Source organism: Leucoraja erinacea, chromosome 4 (genome assembly GCF_028641065.1).
Source record: "Leucoraja erinacea ecotype New England chromosome 4, Leri_hhj_1, whole genome shotgun sequence".
Taxonomy (NCBI): domain Eukaryota; kingdom Metazoa; phylum Chordata; class Chondrichthyes; order Rajiformes; family Rajidae; genus Leucoraja; species Leucoraja erinaceus.
This window is the reverse complement of record NC_073380.1, coordinates 25,336,821-25,357,827: the sequence shown is the minus strand read 5'-3', so window position 1 is coordinate 25,357,827 and position 21,007 is coordinate 25,336,821. Positions and strand designations below refer to the sequence as shown.

General features: G+C 42.5%; 1 protein-coding gene across 2 annotated transcripts in view; it reads right to left on the bottom strand.

The window, feature by feature from the left end:
- The window catches only part of tsnare1 (T-SNARE Domain Containing 1), a 776,868-nt gene that overhangs the window by 445,958 nt on the left and 309,903 nt on the right, over positions 1-21,007 (bottom strand). For both annotated transcript variants that reach the window (XM_055633878.1, XM_055633879.1), the window contains one exon: positions 15,494-15,563. In XM_055633878.1, the coding sequence (XP_055489853.1) occupies positions 15,494-15,563 (70 nt within the window). The remainder of the gene's footprint in view (positions 1-15,493; positions 15,564-21,007) is intronic.

Here is a 21,007-nt window from a genome sequence, read left to right as displayed (position 1 = left end):
TTCCGTGTTATATAAGTTCCGTGCTCTTGATTTCTACTCGTCTATAGAATTCTGTGATGCTTAACTGATCTTATTACGTTGGCTTGCAGCAGAACCAGGCAATATACAAGAGGAGTACAACCATTCTTCTGAACCTTCTAAATCTTCTGAATTTTGTAGTCGACGGGGCAGTACGCTGCATATCGCCAATTTGGACAATTTAACATTTTATCAAGCCAATTAAACAAGCCAATTAACCTACAAACCTGTACGTCGTTGGAATGTGGGAGGAAACCGAAGTTCTCGGAGAAAACCCACGCAGATCACGGGGAGAACATACAAACCCCAAACAGGCAGCACCCGTAGTCGGGATCGAACCTGGGTCTCTGGCGCTGCATTTTGCAGAAAGGCAGCAACTCTACCGCTGTGCCACCATGTCTGTCCATTCTTGGGCAGCACGGTGGAACAGGGGTAGAGTTGCTGCCTTACATCACCAGAGACCCGGGTTTAATCCTGAATATGGGTGCTGTCTGTACGGAGTTTGTATGTTCTCGCTGTGACTGCATGGGTTTTCTCCGAGTGCTCTGGTTTCCTCACGCATTCCAAAGATGCACAGGTTTGTAGTTTAATTAGCATAAGTAAACAAATTATAAATTATCCCGTTTGTGTCGGACAGTGCTAGTGTATGGGGTGATTGCTGGTCAGTGTGGGTGCACTGTATCTCTAAAGTAAAGTCCAAAGAACCAAATTAGTGGACAGCTCAAGGAAACCACAGGACCAGAGTCACTTACTTGCTCCTCAAAGATATGCTATAAAAAAATTTCCAAATACTCATAGATAGTAATAAAGAATAATGGGCCTGCATTGCCACTAATGCACGCACTGTTCACCTACCAATGCAACTCTCTCGCACATACATTCTCAATAAAACCTGCTTCAAGCTGATCGGACGTCAGCCCCTTTCTAATTATAAAGAGCAAACCTTGCACACCCAATTGCTTCGACAGCCAATTAAGCTCCAGGCTTATCAGCTGTCCAGAGAGCTTGAATATTTGTGAATTTTTCTGACATTTACAAATGCTTAGAGAAAATGAAAAACCATTAAAAATTAAACAGACCTTTAATATTTAAAATCATGTAATATATAGAGAGAAAAGTAAAAGAAAATAACTAGAAGTTGTTTAAAGACGAGTAAATGGCCTTGCTTAACTTGTACAATGTCTAACCCAAAGCAGGAGCAGTAGATCTCCCTGGTCAAGTGGTGTGCGATTCAAGGATGTATAATCAAAATCCAATGTCGCGAAACAATTGGCAAACTGCAGTGGTTATCTGTGTAGTAGTTTGCGACTCATGTATTTGTACAGATGTCCCACATTCTAACACAGTTACCAAGCTAATAGTCAGCAATCCCAGGCAAAACTCCAACAGCTTTTTAATGGATGCCACAGTGGTTCAGCTGCCTCACGGTTCTTGAGATCTGGGTTCGATCCTGATCTCAGGTGCTATCTACATGGAGTTTTCACATTCTGCCTGTGACCGCATGGGTTTCTTCCGGGTGCTCAGGTTTCCTCTCTCATCCCAAAGGCATGCGGGCTTGTAGGTTAATTGGCCTCTGAAAATCACCCCGAGTGTGCAGGGAGTGGATGAGAAAATAGGATAACATAGTACTAGTGTGAACGGGCGATCGATGTTCAGTGTGGTCTCAATGGTTTTCATGCTGTATCTTTAGAAAATACCAAGAATTGTACGAAAAAAATCTGTTATTTAAAACTTGAATATTCAGTTGATATGTTTAAATGGTTATAAAATTAGTCTTTATCTTCGCAAGAACTGCTGGTGATAGGTCAACATGCCCATTATCTCAGTTACTCTAATCACAGATGCTGCCTGACCTATACAATGTTTTGTTTTTATTACATTGAGCAAGGATAGTTTTTTTACCACTGAAATCTAAAGTTTAGCGATGGCCTAATGTAGTTGATTTTTGTACCACACTTGTTTAAACAATTTGTTGTGTGGCAAAACAAATCCAGCAGAGATAATTTAACACTATTGTTTTGCAGCGATAGAATCCTGACCGATGAGGCAGGCACAATGTTAATTCAACTAATAATATGTAATTCTACATCCAAAGGTACTGCTTTTCAAATTATAATGTACACTGTGCGTTTGACACTTAATTGTCTCTGATATTCTCCGGTCAATACACACTGGGCAGCTGGGAATGGGCAAAAAAGAAAAGCAATTATCAAAGCCACCTTCACCCTGAGAGCTAGTGAGGAATGGGTAAGTGGGTGGAAAATATAGGTCATTTAAGGGACAAATCTAATTTGATTATCTCATAGTGACTTGGCGAGTTGCGTTCAATGTGTCAGAAACACATTAACAGATTCAATTAAACAGGTAATACTTTCTCAATTGGGAATAAGCAGGTGACCCTTGTCTTGTTGGCATTTTGTGGCACTGGTTGCTGGATCTCCTCCAGGACACATATTTCATATCTTGGCAGCTTGTAGCTATCATCACCTTCCTTCAGTAATTCTATTCCTACTGTGGAACGGGGAACCTTGGATGTGTTTCCTTAAAGACGACAAACGTTATCAGATCTGTCCCCAAAGATTTGTCCACAAAGTATGAAGCACCTATTCCATTTCACTTTATAAGTTTATTACCATCAGATTAAAATAAATGTTTCTCCATTTAAAAGTTTTTAATATGAACGGTTTATTCTTAAATTCTGGTCGAATGCTCCCAAAATCCTTCACAACTTCTGTTTCACAATCTATCCTTTTTTACACTGCATATTCTGCAAATCACATTGCACCTGTTAGCCCTTTGCTGCAACATACATGGCATTTGTAATATTAGTTAGTAAATGTTTGTGGCAAAGAAACCAGAGCAGAGAGATGCTTTTCTATCTCTTTGGGCATGAGAAGAGAGAATTATATCACACCACAAATTCTCAATTCATGCATTTGGTACATTACAAAAGATGTCTAGAAATGAAACACAACAAGTTTTGTTTGGATGACCATAGCAAACATTTGTCACAAAACTGAATGCAGGTTCTGGTATGTTGAGTTGATGAAGAGACCTCATATTAAATTTGTTACAAGATGCCACTCAGTAGATACCATTAGAATAGTGCATTGGAATCAATGCAAAACCAGAGGATGCTACTGTGGCCATTCCCCTATTCAATACCATCGAGGAGGATGACTGGCCAGAGGAGAGCAGCAGTAACAGTAGCAGTGAGGTCTGGGCATCAGACCTGGCTCTGAGGCACAGTGGAGAAGGGTGCAGTCAGAATGAGTCAGAATGAGTGAGTGGAGACCCGTTAGTTGGGGGGACAGTAAGGAAATTCAGCGGCTGCAAATGGATCTCCAGGATTATGCGTTGCCTCCTTGGTGCCAGAATCCAGGATATCTCTAAGCGACTGTAGAACATTCTAAATGGGAAAGCTGAGCAGCCAGAAGGCATTGTGCACATTGGCACAAATGACACTGATTGGTAAAGGGTCCGAAGGAGTGAGTTCACTTTAGTTTATTGTCACCTGCACCGAGGTACAGTGAAAAGCTTTTATTGCATGCTATCCAGTCAGCAGAAATATATGATTACAGTCGGGCCATTTACAGTGCATATATACATGATAAGGGAATAATATTTTGTGTAATTGGATTAAATATGAGGAGTTAGGGAAAAGGTGAATAAGCTGGACTTCCGGGTAACAATCACCAGATTATTCCAAGTGCCACATGTTAGTGAAGGTAGAAATCGGAAGATCGGACAGATGAATGCATGGCTGAGGAGTTGGTGCAGGGAGCAGGGATTCAGATTATTGGATGATGGGGATCTCTTCTGGGCAGAGGTGACCTTAACAAGAAGGATGTTATACACCTGAACTGGGAGGGGACCAATTTCCTGGTGGGCAGGTTTGCAAATGGCTACTCGGGTGGGTTTAAACTATGTTGGCAGGGGGCCTAGATCCAATGCAATGGGCATGTGAATATGAAGGGAACAGATGGATATGGAGCATGTGCAGAATAGTTGAAGTGAGCATCATGTTGGGCACAAACATTGTGGACTGTAAGGCCTGTCGATGTTCTGTGGCTGGAGGCACAGCTGCGGCTAAACCTGTTTAGCTTAGACTAGTTTAGTTTAGTTTAGAGATACAGTGCGGAAACAGGTCCTTCAACCGACTAAGTCGGCGCCAACCAGCGATTCCCGTACACTAACACCATCCTACACATTTGGGACAATTTACAATCTTTACCAAAGCCAATTAACCTACAAACTGTTCAAGAAGGAACTGCAGATTCTGGAACCTACAAACTGTACATCTTTGTAGTGCGTGAGGAAAGCGGAGTACCTGGAGAAAACCCACATGGTCCCAGGGAGAATGTACAAACTCCGTAGTCATGATCAAACCCTGTGCCACCCCTGTTCTCATATCAAATATGTGGTGACAAGAGGGACAGCTTGCAGTTCACAGGAAGTAATTTTGTAAGCAGGCCGCCTGAGCACAAAACAACACTGCTTCACTCTCTATAGAGAAATGGAAGGACAGAGATGGCTGCGAAGGGGCATAGATTATCATTGTCAACCCCCTCCCTTCTGGACAAGTTACATCTGACTGGAAGCCATTTCTGACAATAAAAGCATCTCTGTCAATTTAGCTGATGTTTAGGATTTCTATGTTTCTATGAAACAATAGTACCCATCATTCAGATTTCCTATCTTGTGGCAGCAGGCTTTATTGGACATTTGATTGTGTCCATTGAAAGCGAGGTTCCTAATGAGTGTATTTTTATGCATTCTCAGTGTTCCAATTTAAAACTTGGCTTTTAAGCTATGTAGTGCAGAGAGTTATTTTAAAGTCAAAGTCATTGAGTCTTACAGCATGGAAACAGGCCCTTTAGTCCAACTTGCCCACATCTACATTAGACCCACCTGCCTCTGTTTGGCCTACATCCCTCTAAACCTTCAGGCACATGTACCTGTCTAAATGCTTCCTGAATGTTGCTACAGTCCCTGCCTCAACTATGCACTCCGGCAGCTTGTTCCATACACCCATCACCCATTGTGTGAAACAGTTACCACTCAGTTCCTATTAAATCTTTGCCCCTTCACCTTAAACCTATGTTTTCTTGCTCTCGATTCCCCTACTTTGGTCAAGAGAATCTGGGCCTCTGACCGATCTATTCCGCTCGTGATTTTGTACACTTCTATAAAATCACCCCTCATCCTCCTGTTCTCCCAGGAATAGAGTCCTAGCCTGCTAAATCGCTCCCTATAGTTCAGGCCCTCAAGTCCTATCAACATCATCGTAGATCTTCTCTGCACCCTTTCCAGCTTGACAACAACAGGGGTATCCTCATCAATATGCTTATCTTATATTAATGATTAGGAAGGGAATTATGAGCGGACTTCTACCCCTAGAAATAGCATCATAGTCAAATTCAATACAAAAAGGCACGATACCTCCTAACTGTTTACAGTTCTGTGAACACCTCCTTTACAACTATTTCAGTATACTTTGATGTATTCGGAACTGATCCAGTTTCAAAATGTAAAATAAAACATGTTTCAAAAATGGACCAGGTATTTTCATAGGTAGGGCTTACAATAATATAAATCTGATCTTCATTTTACCCTACGTGTTGCCATGGTACACTGCAATGTATCCAAACATAAACTTAATCCACAGTTACAGAACATCAGTCCCTGCAGCTGAAAGACTCAAAAGTCTCTTTTTTCCCCAGAATTTAATCTGTAACTCACCAATAATCCTGGTTCACATGCTGTTCATTACTTCTGAACTTAAATTTCTGTATACTGAAAAAATAGAAAGCTTGGTGGCTTTATGTTACTTATTTATCCGATGGGAGTGCTTGTTTTTGTATGGGACAATGGATACATCAGCTTTCATTCATCTTTTTCCATTTTTTCAGGAATCACAAGCAAGGCCAGTATTTACCACCCATCCCAAACTACCCTTAAAGTTGTGGTAATTAATCTCCTTTTTTGCAATCCCTCTACTAAAGGTACTTCTTGGTGTCTTTGGGAGGGAATTCCAAAATAGAGATTGTGAGATGTTGATACTTGAGTGGTATACTTCCACATCAGGACGGTCTATAACTTGCACGGGATCCTACAGGTAGAGATGATTTCATGGACCTGTTGACTTTATTCTTCTAGATGGTTGAAGCATGGGAGGAGTTGTCAAAGCAGCTCAGACAAAGAGTTACAGTGCATTCTGCAGTCGGTGCATCAGTAGCCACAATGCTTCATTGATGGAAGGAATGAGGTGGACACGAAGCCGCTTGCTACTGTTTTGTTATGGCTGGATTTGGGGATATTTCTGAAGCTGTAATCTAACCAGACAAGTGGTAATTGTTCTTCACTCTCCTGAATTTTGCTAATAAATGGTGACTAAATCATCTATGAATTGTGTGCAGGGAGATGAATTATTTGGAGTCATACAGTTTTAGTTTTATGTAGTTTTAGTTTAGATTTAGAGATACAGCCTGGAAACAGGCCCTTCGGCCCACCAAGTACGCACCGACCAGTAATCCCCACACATTCCTACACACACTAGGGACAATTTACATTTATACCAGGCCAATTAACCTACAAACCAGTGTAGGAAAAAACTGCAGATGCTGGTTTAAATCCAAGGTAGACACAAAATACTGGAGTAACTCAGCGGGACAGGCAGCATCTCTGGAGAGAAGGGATGGGTGACATATCGTCCCTTCATCAGACTCAATGTTTGAACCTACAAACCTGTACGTCTTTGGAGTGTGGGAGGAAACCGAAGATCTCAGAGAAAACCCACGCAATCATGGAAAGAAAGTACAACCTCCGTACAGACAGCACTATAGTCGGGATCGAACCAGGTACTCTGGCGCTTTAAGCACTGTAAGGCAGCAACTGTACCACTGCTCCACCGTGCCACCCGTATAGTTGTACAGAACAAAAGATGATTCATTAACCCCTCACATCCACTCTGATGTTTTTTGTCCATCTATTCTAATTCCGTTTCCCCACATTAGGGCTATATCCTTCCACACCTAGCCTATTTGTCTTCAAATGAATGATTGAATCCGATTCCAAACCTCTTCAAAATATCCTCTAACCTAGGCACCACCGTGGTGAATCTCCTCTTCACTTTCCCCAGCTCATGCTTCCTATATGTGGTGACCAGATCTACACAAAATTATGGTGTCCCATCATTTATTATTTACAAGCAGTTTTCACTGTATTTCATTTAAATCTCCTCATAAATAAGAATGGGAGATTAATATGAAAGAAAACAAAGGACTCTGAAATACAAATATGCAAGTACTTAGAAGGAGTTAGTGCACATGATAAAAAAAAGAAAACATACATTGTCTTATAGACAATAGGCAATAGGTGTAGGAGTAGGCCATTCGTCCCTTCGAGCCAGCACCCCCATTCATTGTGATCATGGCTGATCATCCCTAATCGGTACCCCGTTCCTGCCTTCTCCCCATATCCCCTGACTCCGCTATCTTTAAGAGCCCTATCGAGCTCTCTCTTGAAAGTATCCAGAGAACCAGCCTCCACTGCCCTCTGAGGCAGAGAATTCCACAGACTCACAACTCTCTGTGAGAAAAAGTGGTTCCTCATCTCTGTTCTAAATGGCTTACCCCTTATTCTTAAACTGTGGCCCTGGTTCTGGACCCCCAACATCAGGAACATGTTTCCTGCCTCTAGTGTGTCCAAACCCTTAACAATCTCATATGTTTCAATAAGATGCCCTCTCATCCTTCTAAACTCCAGTGTACAAGCCCAGCTGCTCCATTCTCTCAGCATATGACTGTCCTGCCATCCCGGGAATTAACCTTGTAAACCTATGCAGCACTCCCTCAATAGCAAGAATGTCCTTCCTCGTATTTGGGGAAGGACATTCTTGGACGTGTGCATGATCACAAGACATGAAGCTGAGTGAACAGAAATTAAATCATAAGATCATCAGATCATAAGTGATCAGAGCAGAATTAGGCCATTCAGCCCATCAAGTCTACTCCACTATTCAATCATGGCTGATCTATATCTCCCTCCTAATCCCATTCTCCAGCCTTCTCCCCATAACCTCTGACACCCATACTAATCAAGAATCTATCTATCTCTGCCTTAAATATATCCACTGACTTGGCCTCCACAGCTTTCTGTGGCATATACAGTATACTGTATATATATATATAGACATAGGGTGGCACAATGGCGCAGCAGTATAGTTGCTGCCTTACAGCACCAGAGATCCGGGTTTGATCCTGACTATGGATGCTGTCTTTACGGAGTTTGTATGTTCTGCCTGTGACCACGTGGGTTTTCTCCGGGAGCTCTGGTTTCCTCCCACACTCAAAAGACGTACAGGTTTGCAGGCTATTTGGCTTGGTAAAATTGTAAATTGTCCCTAGTGCGTGTAGGATGCTGGGATTGTGTTAGTATGCGGGGATCTCTGTTCGCCATGGACTCGGTGGGCCAAACGACCTGTTTCAATGTTGCATGTCGAAACTAAACTAAACAATTTTAACCTTGCTTCTTGGTTTACCTGTGTTGGAAATCACATCTGCCGAGTTGAAAATCTTGCACTTGTTAACTCAGCCTTGCATCCAATGACCAAACTAATTTTGAAGTATGTAGCGAAAACTGACGAAAGGAGGTGACAAGGCAACAGAGCAGGTAGGCTGAACAAAGAGCAACCTGTGACTTCTGTAGTATCAAAGCGCACTGCAGCATGTTTGCAGCAGCATAATTCTAGCCAGAAACAGTCCCAAAACTACAGAGAGCAAAGACAAAAATGTTGCTGGTTCACAGAGCAAGACGTGCGATGGCTCCCACTGCAATAATTCAGCAATAATGTCTGATATAGCTTCAAGGCAATAACAGTGCTGCCATCAATGTAGGAATATAGGACATTTCAGATTAATCTTTCAAGATAAGCAAAGGTAAATAGTCTACCTGACTTATTGCCAGGTCCAAAAGCATTGCGTTAAAGTTTACAATCCAACCCAGTATCAGCCTCAGAAATGGTAGAATGAATGCACAGCATCAGATGTCAATTTATTATTAATCTGAAAATGCTAGAGAAACTTAGCGGGTCAGGCTGCATCTCCAGAGGACATGGATAGGCAATGTTTCAGTTTCCCGAACAGGGAAGTGCTGAGTTACTACAGCACTTTGTGTGCTATGCAAGATTCCAGCATCTGAAGATACTTGTGTCTCTGTATGCATTATTATATCCTTGAAAACAATGAAGACCTTAGTGTAGATACCTAGTTTTAGGATTCCTTAAAACATGCTTGTTCCATTTCACCTGTGGACTTCAGGAAGAAACAGACAACACACACCCCACTTACCATCAATGGCAGTGCAGTGGAGTCTGTGAAAAGCACCAAGTTCCTGGGAGTGCACATCACAGATGATCAGACATGGTCCACCAACACCATCTCCCTAGTTAAGAAGGCACAGCAACGCCTCCACTTCCTTCGACGGATGAGGAGAGCTGACCTCCCCCCCCCCCCTCTGCCCTCACGACCTTTTACAGGGGTGCCATTGAGAGCATTCTTACCAGCAGTCTCTCAGTCTGGTATGGCAGTTGCTCTGCTGCTGACCAGAAGGCCCTACAGAGAGTGGTGAGGACAGCGGAGAAGATCACCAGATCACCCCAACCAGCAATCCAGGACCTATACCCATCTCGCTGTCGCAAGAGAACAAGCAATATTATCAAAGACACCACTCACCCAGCACACAAACTGTTCACCCTCCTACCTTCCGGTAAGCGCTACTGCAGCATGCGGAGCAAAACCACCAGATTCAAAAACAGCTTTTTCGCTCAGGCCATCAGACTACTCAACACACTTAAGTAAATTCCATGAACAGTACCCAAACAAAGACAACAAACTGTGAAAATAACTTTGGCTCAATGTCTCCAGTATGGAATTTACACTTTTTCTATATTGCACCTTTCATTGTTGCACCCTGTGTAAAATACCTTAAAGGTTTTGCTACATTTTGGCATACTGTGAATATTTTAATATTTTAAATAATGTATGTCTATTGTCTATTTTTATTGATATGTTGTCTGTCTGTGTTTTTAATATTACTTGAACATTTGGAGTATGAGGAAACGTAATTTTGATCCTATGTGTAACTACTGTTGCATAATTGAATTGACAATAAAGTTACTTTGACTTTGACTTTGACTTGACCTTTCAAATAGAGTGTGGTGTGGCGGCGCCTAACGGTAGCGGCTCGACTGAAGTCCATCAGTCTTTTTTAAATTTTTTTGTCTCGTTAAATGTATGTGTGTGATTCTAATTTTCATTATTTTTTAGCTATGTATATGTGGGGGGTGGGGGAAACCGTTTAATCTCTTCCCTGTTCGGGGGACCTGACTGTTTCCCTGTCGGGCCTCCGATGTCGTTGGGCCTAACATCGTGGCACCGGCCTCCCGACGGAACTAACCTGAGGGCTCCAGCCGCGGAGCCAGCGGACTTGTCATCGCGGATCTGACTGATTTCGGAACCGACCCGACTTCGGAGCTTTGGAGGCTCCAGCCGCAGGCCCGATGGACAGGAACATTGGGATCTCACAGGTCCCTGGTGGGAGACCGCTTTTCGGAGCTCCCGCAACGGCAACGTCTGCCGCTGGAATCGCCGGGTTTAGATGACTAGAAGCGGGGCCTAACATCGCCCCGCGCAGCTTAACGGCTGCGGGACTTACCAACCCCCGCGGGGGGCTTTAACATCGGGAGTCCCAGTCGCCTCGACGTTGCAGTTGGACTGCTGGACCGCGGGAGAAGAACAAGGGAAGAGATAAGACTTTTGCCTTCCATCACAGTGATGAGGTGTTGGAGATTCACTGTGATGGATGTTTGTGTAAATTGTGCTAAGTGTGGGTCTTGGTTTTTTTTGTAATGTTAAGGCTGTAGAAATGCAATTTCATTCAAACCAATCTGTTTAAATGACAATAAAAGGCATTATATTCAATTCTATACTATTCAAATATGGTCACATCAGAACTGCAGATGTCAACTGAAAAGTTAAACAAATTCTATTGAAAAATATAGCGCAGTTACATTTAAAAAAGCTCTTTTAATTCACAACACTCTTTGGGAGGAATTTAGTTACAATTGAGAAATGACTTTATGGATATATTAAATGTCATTCAAAATGCCCAATAATTATTGAATGTACTTTCGTCCACAAAAAAAAATCAACATATCATAGGGAGGCTCAGATTTACCAGAGCAATTCATTAAATAAATATTTTCAATTATGAACTAAACTATGTTGAACATGATGTTTTAATTTAAAAACCTGTAAAACAGACTATTTTACATGTTTGACATTTAAGGCATGATCTAATCTCAAATTCTGAAAGGTGTTGTGATTCCATGAGGGAGCAATTGACTACTTGGAAGGTTTAACATCAACTTAGAAGCTTTCTGGGTGACATTAAATTAACACATGTTCCTTGTGGTCATATATAAAAATATAATTAGCTGTCAATTCCTGTTGGTGGTGACTTGATTGTATTCATGTATGGTACATCTGATCCGTTGGTTAGCATGTAAAACAAGCCTTTTCACTGGACTTTGATTCATGTGACAGTAATAGACCTAAACCTGAATCTAATAAATGTTGTTGTGATGAAAACATGAGTAAGCCATTCGGCCCTTCGAGCAACCCTGCTTTGAAACTAAGTTATAAAGAAAGGGATAACTGAATTTGAGGCACAAAAGATTGCAGAATCTCAAATCGTGACTTTACAACAAACTGCAGGAGGAAATTACAGTGGTCTCCATGTTTGGGACAAAGACCCATCATTTATTTGTTCAAGAAGGAACTGCAGATGCTGGAAGATCGAAGGTACACAAAATTGCTGGAGAAACTCAGCGGGTGCAGCAGCATCTATGGAGCGAAGGAAATAGGTGACGTTTCGGGCCGAAACCCTTCTTCAGATTGAAATTTTGTGTACCTCCCATCATTTATTTATTTGCCTCTGTAATAAAGAAACATCCCCAAACACCTGTCCGGCAGATCAGAAACACTCTTCAGGAATCAGGTGTGGATTTATCCATGATCACTATCCGCAGAAGACCATGAACAGAAATACACAGATCCATAGCATATAACCTCATCTGTGAAACACAGTGGTGTGGGTGTTATGGCCTGGGCATGTATGGCTACCGAAGATACTGGCTCACTTATCTTCATTGATGATACAATTGCTGATGGTAGTAACATAATGAATTCTGAAGTGTATAGACACATCCTATATGCTCAAGTTCAAACAAATGTCTCAAAACTCATTGGCCGGTGGTTCATTCTACAACAAGACAATGATCCCAAACATACTGCTAAAGAAACAAAGTTTTTCAAAGTAAAAAAATGGTCAATTCTTGAGTGGCCAAGTCAATTACTGGATCTGAACACAATTGAGCATGCATTTTATATGCTGCAGAGAAAACAGAATGGGACTAGCCCCAAACATAAGCATAAGCTAAATATGGCCGCAATACAGGCCAGGCAGAGCATCACCAGAGAAGACACCCAGCAACTGGTGATGTCCATGAATCGCAGACTTCAAGCAGTCATTGCATGCAAAGGATATGCCACAAAATACTACACAAGACTACTTTCATTTACATGACATTGCTGTGTTCCAAACATTATGGTACCCTGAAATGGAAGGATTATGTGTAAACATTGCTGTAATTTCTACATGGTGAAACCAAAATGTATAAAAATGGTCTTTATTAAAATCTGACAATGTGCACTTTAACCACATGTGAGTTTTTTTTCTATTACAAATCTCAAATTGTAGACAAATAAATAAATGATAGGTCTTTGTCCTAAACATTACGTAGGGCACTGTAGCAGGCCTGGCCGTGTGCGTACATGGCATCGAAGGACAAGAAGCCGAAGCAAAGAAGTGGAAGCCAAATAACCGAACGGAAACAAAGCCGAAACGCCAAATAACCGAAAGCGTACGAAGCTGAAACGCCAATTAACCGAAAGGGTGGGACGCCTAAAAGCAAACTCACCGAAAAGCCGCTCTGCCGAAACACCAACTCACTGAAAGGCTATTTCGCCTACAAGCCAACTCACTGAATAGCGGCTCTACCGAAAAGTCAATAGCGGACATGACGTCGCCGGGGGGGACTTGTCAGTGATTGGTCCGGATCCCCGTGTCCATCACATCACTGGCAGATGGAGATGGGAGGGTGGGGATCCTTTTCCCACACAAGCCATAGGTGACTGGGCACTCTGAACCCGAGCACCAAGTTGTAAGCGGCCGAAGGAGCGCATCACTCGGGACAGTCCCCACTCTCCCACGGCCACGGTCGCCCTCCGGCTCGTCTCCCGCGTGCAGCCCCACTGTGACGGGCTATGTGTCAGTCGGATGATGGTGATGGTCGTCTGTGCTGCCGGTAGTTGGACCCCTGGATGGCCCGTGGTCTGGATTAACGCGCTGGATTGGCTGTTGAGCCAGGGTCGCCCCCGAATCACCTTCAGCAATGAGCTGGATATTCCCGCTGTCAAAGAGCGGCAGCGACGGCCGTCACTTGCTGCCTTTGACCAACTTGCAGCAGTAACGCCCACGGTAGATCAATCGGTGAAGAGGTCATACAGTGGGTGAGTGTGGCGCACTGCTGTGCAGCATCAATCCCGCTATTTCCCCCTTCTCCGGCCGGCATCACCACCACCACCCCCGATATTCCCCCCCTCCCCTGGTGGCATCGCCCCCGCTATTCCCCCCTCCACCCCTGGGTGGCATCGCCATCACCGCCCCCGCTATCCATCCCCCCACTTAATTAACCAGGTTCCTGAATGTAAGAACTATTTATACATGTAACATTTTTGTTTTATATCAGTAACTCTTTTTTGAGTTTTAATGCAGACCCTGTCCTGTGGGAAGGGCTTGTGGCAGCTGGTTTCATAGTGTCTTCATTGTTGATAGGTGTTAATCTTTCACCTCTGTTCCACCTGGCGGTGCCGACACTGCCCGTCACAGTGCGGCCGCACGGTGGAGACGAGCCGGAGGGCGGTCGTGGCCGTGGGAGAGTGTGGGCTGTCCCAAGGGATGCACTCTTTCGGCCGCTTACAACTTGGTGCTCGGGTTCAGAGTGCCCAGTCGCCTATGGCTTGTGTAGGAAAATGACCCCCACCCTCCCGCCTCCATCGGCCAATGATGTGATGGACGCGGGGGTCTGGACCAATCGCTGACAGGTCCCAACCCCCCCGGCGACGTCATGTCTGTTATTTAACTTTTCGGCAGAGCCGCTATTCGGTGAGTTGGCTTGTAGGCGATGCAGCCTTTCGGTGAGTTGGCGTTTCAGCAGAGCGGCCTTTCGGTGAGTGCTTTTAGGCGTCCCACCCTTTCAGTTAGTTGGCTTTTAGGCACCCCGCCCTCTCGGATAGTTTACTTTTAGGCGTCCCACCCTTTTGATTAGTTGGCGTTTCGGCTTCGTACACTTTCCGTTATTTTGCGTTTCGGCTTAGTTTCCGTTCGGTTATTTGGCTTCCACTTCTTTGCTTCGGCTTCTCGTCCTTCGACGCCAGGTCCAGGCCTGGCAGCATCCGTGGAAGGAAATTAACAGACAAAGTTTTGGGTTGGGACCCATCTTCTGAAACATCATCTGTCTATTCCCTTCCACAGAGTCTGCATGACTGAGTTCCACCAGCAGTTTGTTTTATGCTCAAGTGACTTAATTATGCAGATAAAGAGAATATAGATTCACCTAAACTCAGAACATGTCAGCACAGAAATTGCTTGATATAGAAAGGTTGGTCACCACAGTAACTCAACTCATCCGCTCTGGAAAAGGTTGACCTTTTTTGGATAAAGTGCGAATTCTTAGGTTTAACCAAAACCTAAGGCCTGATCCTTTTTGTAGTCATTGCCACAATAGATTGAGGGGTAAACAAAGGAGGTGGCCACCACCTTTTCTCCATCCTCACACAGTATTATTTACTGAACAGCTTTCACTGCCAATAATTAGAGGAAATGAAAAAGAAAAATACAATTTGTACTCTTACCGGTTTTGAAAAAATATATTTCAGCAAACAAAAATAAATGAACACTAATAAAAAGTTACTTTCCATAGCCAAATGCATTCAACAATTCATTCATCTTTATTATAAGGTAATTGCATCGTGTCAGCCTGCCCCAAGTAAAATCAGTTAGAAACAGTTATTAAAATGAGTGACATTTCTATATTCAAGAATTGATTATCCTTTATTTCAACTGCTACCAGCATGGTTGATGCCCATGACGGTAAAGGCAAAGTTAGGTTTAAATTTCACATTATGATGGTATTATGAGTTTTCTCAGTCCAGTTTTACAGTGTTGAATCGATGACCATTTTGTATGTGTCCATTACTCACAGATATAAAATTACACAATGCAGCTGGAGCATAACAGCAGACAAAGCCATTAGTCTTTTCATAAAAATCTATATCAAAAAGCGACTCACAGTCCATCTCTGAGCTCTTGTGTATCATTAGGTGTCCCCAGAGCCTGCAAACTCTTCTCTAAGGAAGTCACTGCAACAGAAAGGTGAAGATTAATGAGAAGAAGAGGTTGGAACACCAGTCTGCTTAAAGGTCAGGTACTTCCATGATAACACAGTCTTTAAGTTTTTGCATGATCTTGGAAAGATTTATTAATGCAATACATTTGAGGACGAGAGAGTTCACATTTCTGTTTTCACGAGTCTTAAATTAATGTGCAGGCACTATTTACCTCAAAATGACCCACAGGATATAGCAGGTAAGCTATTAGGTTATTATATAGAAGATTGTACACAGTGCAAGCAAATAAAATGAGATATAACATCCAATTCTGACTTGCATTTCCTATTTCCTCTATTAAGAAACTATAAAAGTGTTCAATTCCAGTGAAATCTTTCTGTTCCCACATTTCTATCTGCAAACCCAGAAAATATATTTGTTTAACTAATTTAACGAGCGAATAATTGAAATTAATAATCTGATTCCAGACCACAATACATCCCAAATACTTTCATGAACCAAAGGCTCAGAATATCAATTATGTTTTAAAAGATTATTTCAGTGAAGTGAAACTCTACATCCATACTATTTAGACCCCCTTTGGCACTTTGTCTTATATTAACAAGACTATGGTCCAGTCATTGGAAGCGGGATAAGGCTTCTTAGGTGGGATTTGTATTTTTTATAAAAAAGAACACAAAGTGCTGGAATAATTCAGCGGGTTAAGCTGTATCTCTGGAGAGCTCGATAGGTGACGTCTTGGGTCTGGATCCTTCTTCAAATACCTATCCTATCAATGTACTCCAGACTTGTTGAATGACCTGCTGAGTTACTCCAGCACTTTGTGTCTTATGTAAACCAGCATCTGCAGATCGCTGTTTCTTCATTGGCCTTGTTTTTTTCCTGTGCCAGCATATACATGACGGGCTGAGCAGTCTCCGTTTGCTTGGGTGACAGGCAACACTAATGGCAGCACAACTGCTGAAAGAGAGCAGCAAGTTCATGCTGCATTTAACCGTTGGCAGTCTCTGGTAATTGTACCCCGAGGCATTCTAGTAATCAGTCGTGGCACATAATGCCTAAAAACAATCACAGCTCACATGGCAACAAAGCAGGTCTGCATAACAGATACCCGAGCTTCCAGATACTGGATGGCCTTTGCTTGCATAGAGTCACTGTTTATTAGGTGCTACATGGTGCTTGGACCTTTAAGTGTTGAAATAGAATAGTAGCGGCGACACAGTGTTGCAGCGGTAGAGTTGCTGTCTTACAGAGTCGGTTACCTGAGTTCAACCCGTGTCGGTGCCATCTCTTTGGAGTTTGTGCTCCGATTTCTTCCCACATTCCAAACACGTACTCATTTGTATATTAATTTGGCATTGGTAAAAATGGTAAATTGTCCCTAGTGTGTAGAATCAGCAGGTGTATGGGGATCACTGATCGGCGTGAACGCTGTGGGTCCAAGGGCCTATTTCTGCGCTGTTTCTCTAAAACTAAAACAAAAAAACTCAAATTGGCCACCACTGCCATGCTGGAAGAATAAGATTCAGCCTCTGTGTCCTGACTTTGCCACTGCATGCAGACTTGCTTGCAAATTTGTCAAGCAATGCACTGTTTACAACTAACAACCTTTCCCTGTAGACTACCCCTTTAAAATACATTTACATGTCTTCCGCCATAGAAACTGGTGTCAATCTCAGTTTTGTCGATACTGCCAACAGCAAAATATTTATCTTGCTCTTACAGCAGGACCTCTGAGCCTGGTGACCTATTGGATACTGCTACCACCACTCAACTAAATTCGACCTTGTGCACAGTGTCTATCGTAGTGGTATTTTTCAATATATTCAAACATCAAGTAAAAATACTCACTATTCAGCATTTAATGCATGTGGAGCCATGTGTAAGTAGCTATTTTTATTTGTGCTCTCCTTCATCAAGTTACAATACAAGGCTCACTCCCAACTTGTCACCAGCCACCACCATTCCAACCATGTACCTCAACAACTGACTAACATTGGGTCCTAATACAACAGTTGATATAAAAGTATGGGAGGTGGATATAAAATTATGAGATGCCTAGATAAGGTAGACAGCCAGAACCTTTCCCCAAAAATGGAAAAATCAATTACTAGAGGGCAGAGCTTTAAAGTGAGATGGGTAACGTTTAAAGAAGATGTGCAGGGCATGTGGGTTTTTTTTAACAGGGTGTGGTGAGTACCTGCAATTGTGCTACCGAGGTAGTGGTTGAGGCAGATATGATAGCAGCATTTAAGAGAATTTTTGCTAGACATACGGATATGCCTACCCATGTCATGGAAGGGAGTGATATGGATTATGTGCAGGTAGATAAGAGATGGTCTTGGCATCATTTTCAGCACAGGCATTGTGGGTTGTAGGGTCTGTTCTTGAGCTGCACTGTTCTACGTTCTTAGTAAACACATTGTCAATATCTGAGCTGGTACCTGGGGATGCTAATGCAACTACATTCATTTTGCATAATGCATAATGCATTTCGTTGTCTCTGCTAATGCAACAATAAATTGAATCATCATTTCATTTTCACTCCCTTCTTGCTGTCCTACCATTAACTGTACAGGTTGCTTATTATTGGTTAATGAAAGGAGAACAACACAAGATGAACATTGCGGTGAACAAAGAGGGGGAAATTGAGAAGTCGACGGATATGTCTTAAGAAGCATGTCAATATAAAGTGATGGTCGGACGGGAGGAAGTGCAACCTCAGAGGATTATGTATGAGCATACTCCCTCTAATGTCTCCTAATGATGGTGATTGGGTTGGGAGAAGGGGTATACATGTGAGATACCAATGCTGCTGTACTAGAACCCCATTTCTACCAACTCTCCTCAGAGCTAAATGTGTTATTGAGTGTGCTCCACATTAGTTTAATTTATTATTATCACGTGTACCGAGGTACAACTAAAAACTTTTGTTTGTGTGCTATCCAGTCAAAGACTATACATTAATGTAATCAAGCCATCCATAGTGCACAGGTAAAGGATAAAGGGTACAGCATTTAGTGTAGAGATATAACATTGACAAGTACAGGTACCCTAGCTTTCATGGTTGAACAGCTACCAGTGTGCATAAATTGTAAGCTATGGGCATGAAGGTTTGCAACAGGGCCATGAATGTGAAGCTATGATGGAGCATGTTGATATTGAGGAAGGACATCCTTGTGATTGAGGCAGTGCAGCGTAGGTTCATGAGATTGATCCCTGGGATGGCGGGATTGTCATATGAGGAAAGATTGAAAAGACTGGGCTTGTATTCACTGGAGCTTAGAAGGATGAAGGGGCATCTTATAGAAACATATAAAATTATAAAAGGACTGGACAAGCTAGATGCAGGAAAAATGTTCCCAATGTTGGGCGAGTCCAGAACCAAGGGCCACAGTCTTAGAATAAAGGGGAGGTCATTTAATCTGAGGTGAGAAAAAACGTTTTCACCCAGAGAGTTGTGAATTTATGGAATTCCCTGCCACAGTGGGCAGTGGATGGTCACTGATCCAAGTCACTGGATGGATTGGCGGTGCTGGCTCGAAGGGCTGAATGGCCTCCTCCTGCACCTATTTTCTATGTTTCTATGTAGGTACAGTCGTGGTAGACAGAGGACATTGGTGGATGAGCAATGCAGTGCGAAGAAATAAAGTGTGTGTGATCTGCCACATAGTGTTGAAAAACACATTGGTCAATGAACATTGTGTGGAATGAATCCAAACCCTCAGGGCTTGGCCTGTTTTTGACCTCTACCAGGTCACTTAGGTGAGGTATTTTAGATAATTATCTTTGTTGATAGGAAAGAGTCTGAAGAAGGGTCTCGATGGAGCGAAGGGTTGCCTATTTCCTTCGCTCCATCGATGCTGCCTCACCCGCTGAGTTTCTCCAGCATTTTTGTTTACCTAGGAAAGATTGGGAAAGTCTGTTTCCTCAGATGAAAGAGTCCAAATCAAAGGGAATCAAGCAACATTAGAATGAGGAAGTTAAGAGTAATGTGAGCACGCATTTTCTTCTTCAGAGGTTGTGAAAATCTGGAATTCTTACATTATTGATGCCTGAACTGGAAATATTGAAACAGATGCTGATAAAAAATTGACCGGCAGGGTTTTAAGGTTTACATTTTCAACATGGGTAAATATAGTTAAGATACAGCACAACCATTGTCTAATTGAAAGGGAGAACTTGCATTGAGGGACTGAATAAAGGCCAAATACTGTAGTTGCTGTAAATATAAGAAATAAATAATAATAAAATAAATAATAATAATAATAATAATTATAATACTAATAATAATAATAATAATAATAATAATAATAATAATAATAATAATATCAGGATATCTTGGATGCAGGAATCACAGATGACTTTTCAGTCAATGATCATTTGTCAGAACTAAAAAATACCTGAGATGTTAGAGGATTTATGGAAGTAATAATTACTGGAAAGGATAATGTGTCAAGAGTGTTTTATTGTCATATGTCCCAGATAGGACACTGAAATTCTTACTTGCTGCAGCACAACAGAATATGTAAAGGGCCTGTCCCACTGCGGGGACCTAATTTGTGAGTTTAGAAGAGTTTGCGCTTGACTCAAACACGCAGCATGGTCGACACGTGGTCCTAGGAGGTCACAGTTACTCTCCTTCATGCTCGAGGGAAGTTCCCGCATACTCGCGGCCTCAGTTTGGTTGAGGAAAATTTTTCAGCATGCTGAACATTCTTCCACGAGTAAAAATTGGTCGCCATGGTTCTTTTGAACTCGTAGTGCAGTGGTAGTGGGGTCGCTATGTAGTTATAGGCAGTTGAGGTAACCATAGGCAATCTCCTTTGCTGACCGGGCATTTTAATTGGCTCATTTGAGTTTTCAGAACTGACCGGTAATGTTCAATGCCTGTTAAACTTTATTAAAAGTTGTCTGGCTTCTTAAAAGTGTCCGCCCTCCTTCTTCCGCCTTGTCCCCCCTTCTCTCCCCTACTCTCCCCTTCTCACCCCTCCCCGCTCACTAAAGAACTTACCGTTACTGTGCAACCGTCTTTTGCCTTCCTGTTCATCGCGGATGTGAATTTCAGACAGCGCTCCCCCATTTTCCCTGGCCCCTACCTTAGCGATGTGTGTGTGTGTGTGCGCGTGTGTGTGTGTGTGTGTGTGTGTGTGTGTGTGTGTGTGTGTGTGTGTGTGTGTGTGTGTGTGTGTGTGTGTGTGTGTGTGTGTGTGTGTGTGTGTGTGTGTCGATCCAGCTCAAAGTTTTTCAGGCGAGTGTCCTTGAGCTTGAAGGTCGGAGGCAGTTGCTGAAAAGTCGTGTTAGTGGGACAGGCCCTTAAACATAGTACATAACGGGAGAAGAAAAAAAGTTCAGTGTGTATATACACATGCACACGTACTCAATAAATAACAAATATAGTGCGATAATAATAATAGTCTGTTGCAGTTCAGAACTTATTTGTTGTCATGTTTAAT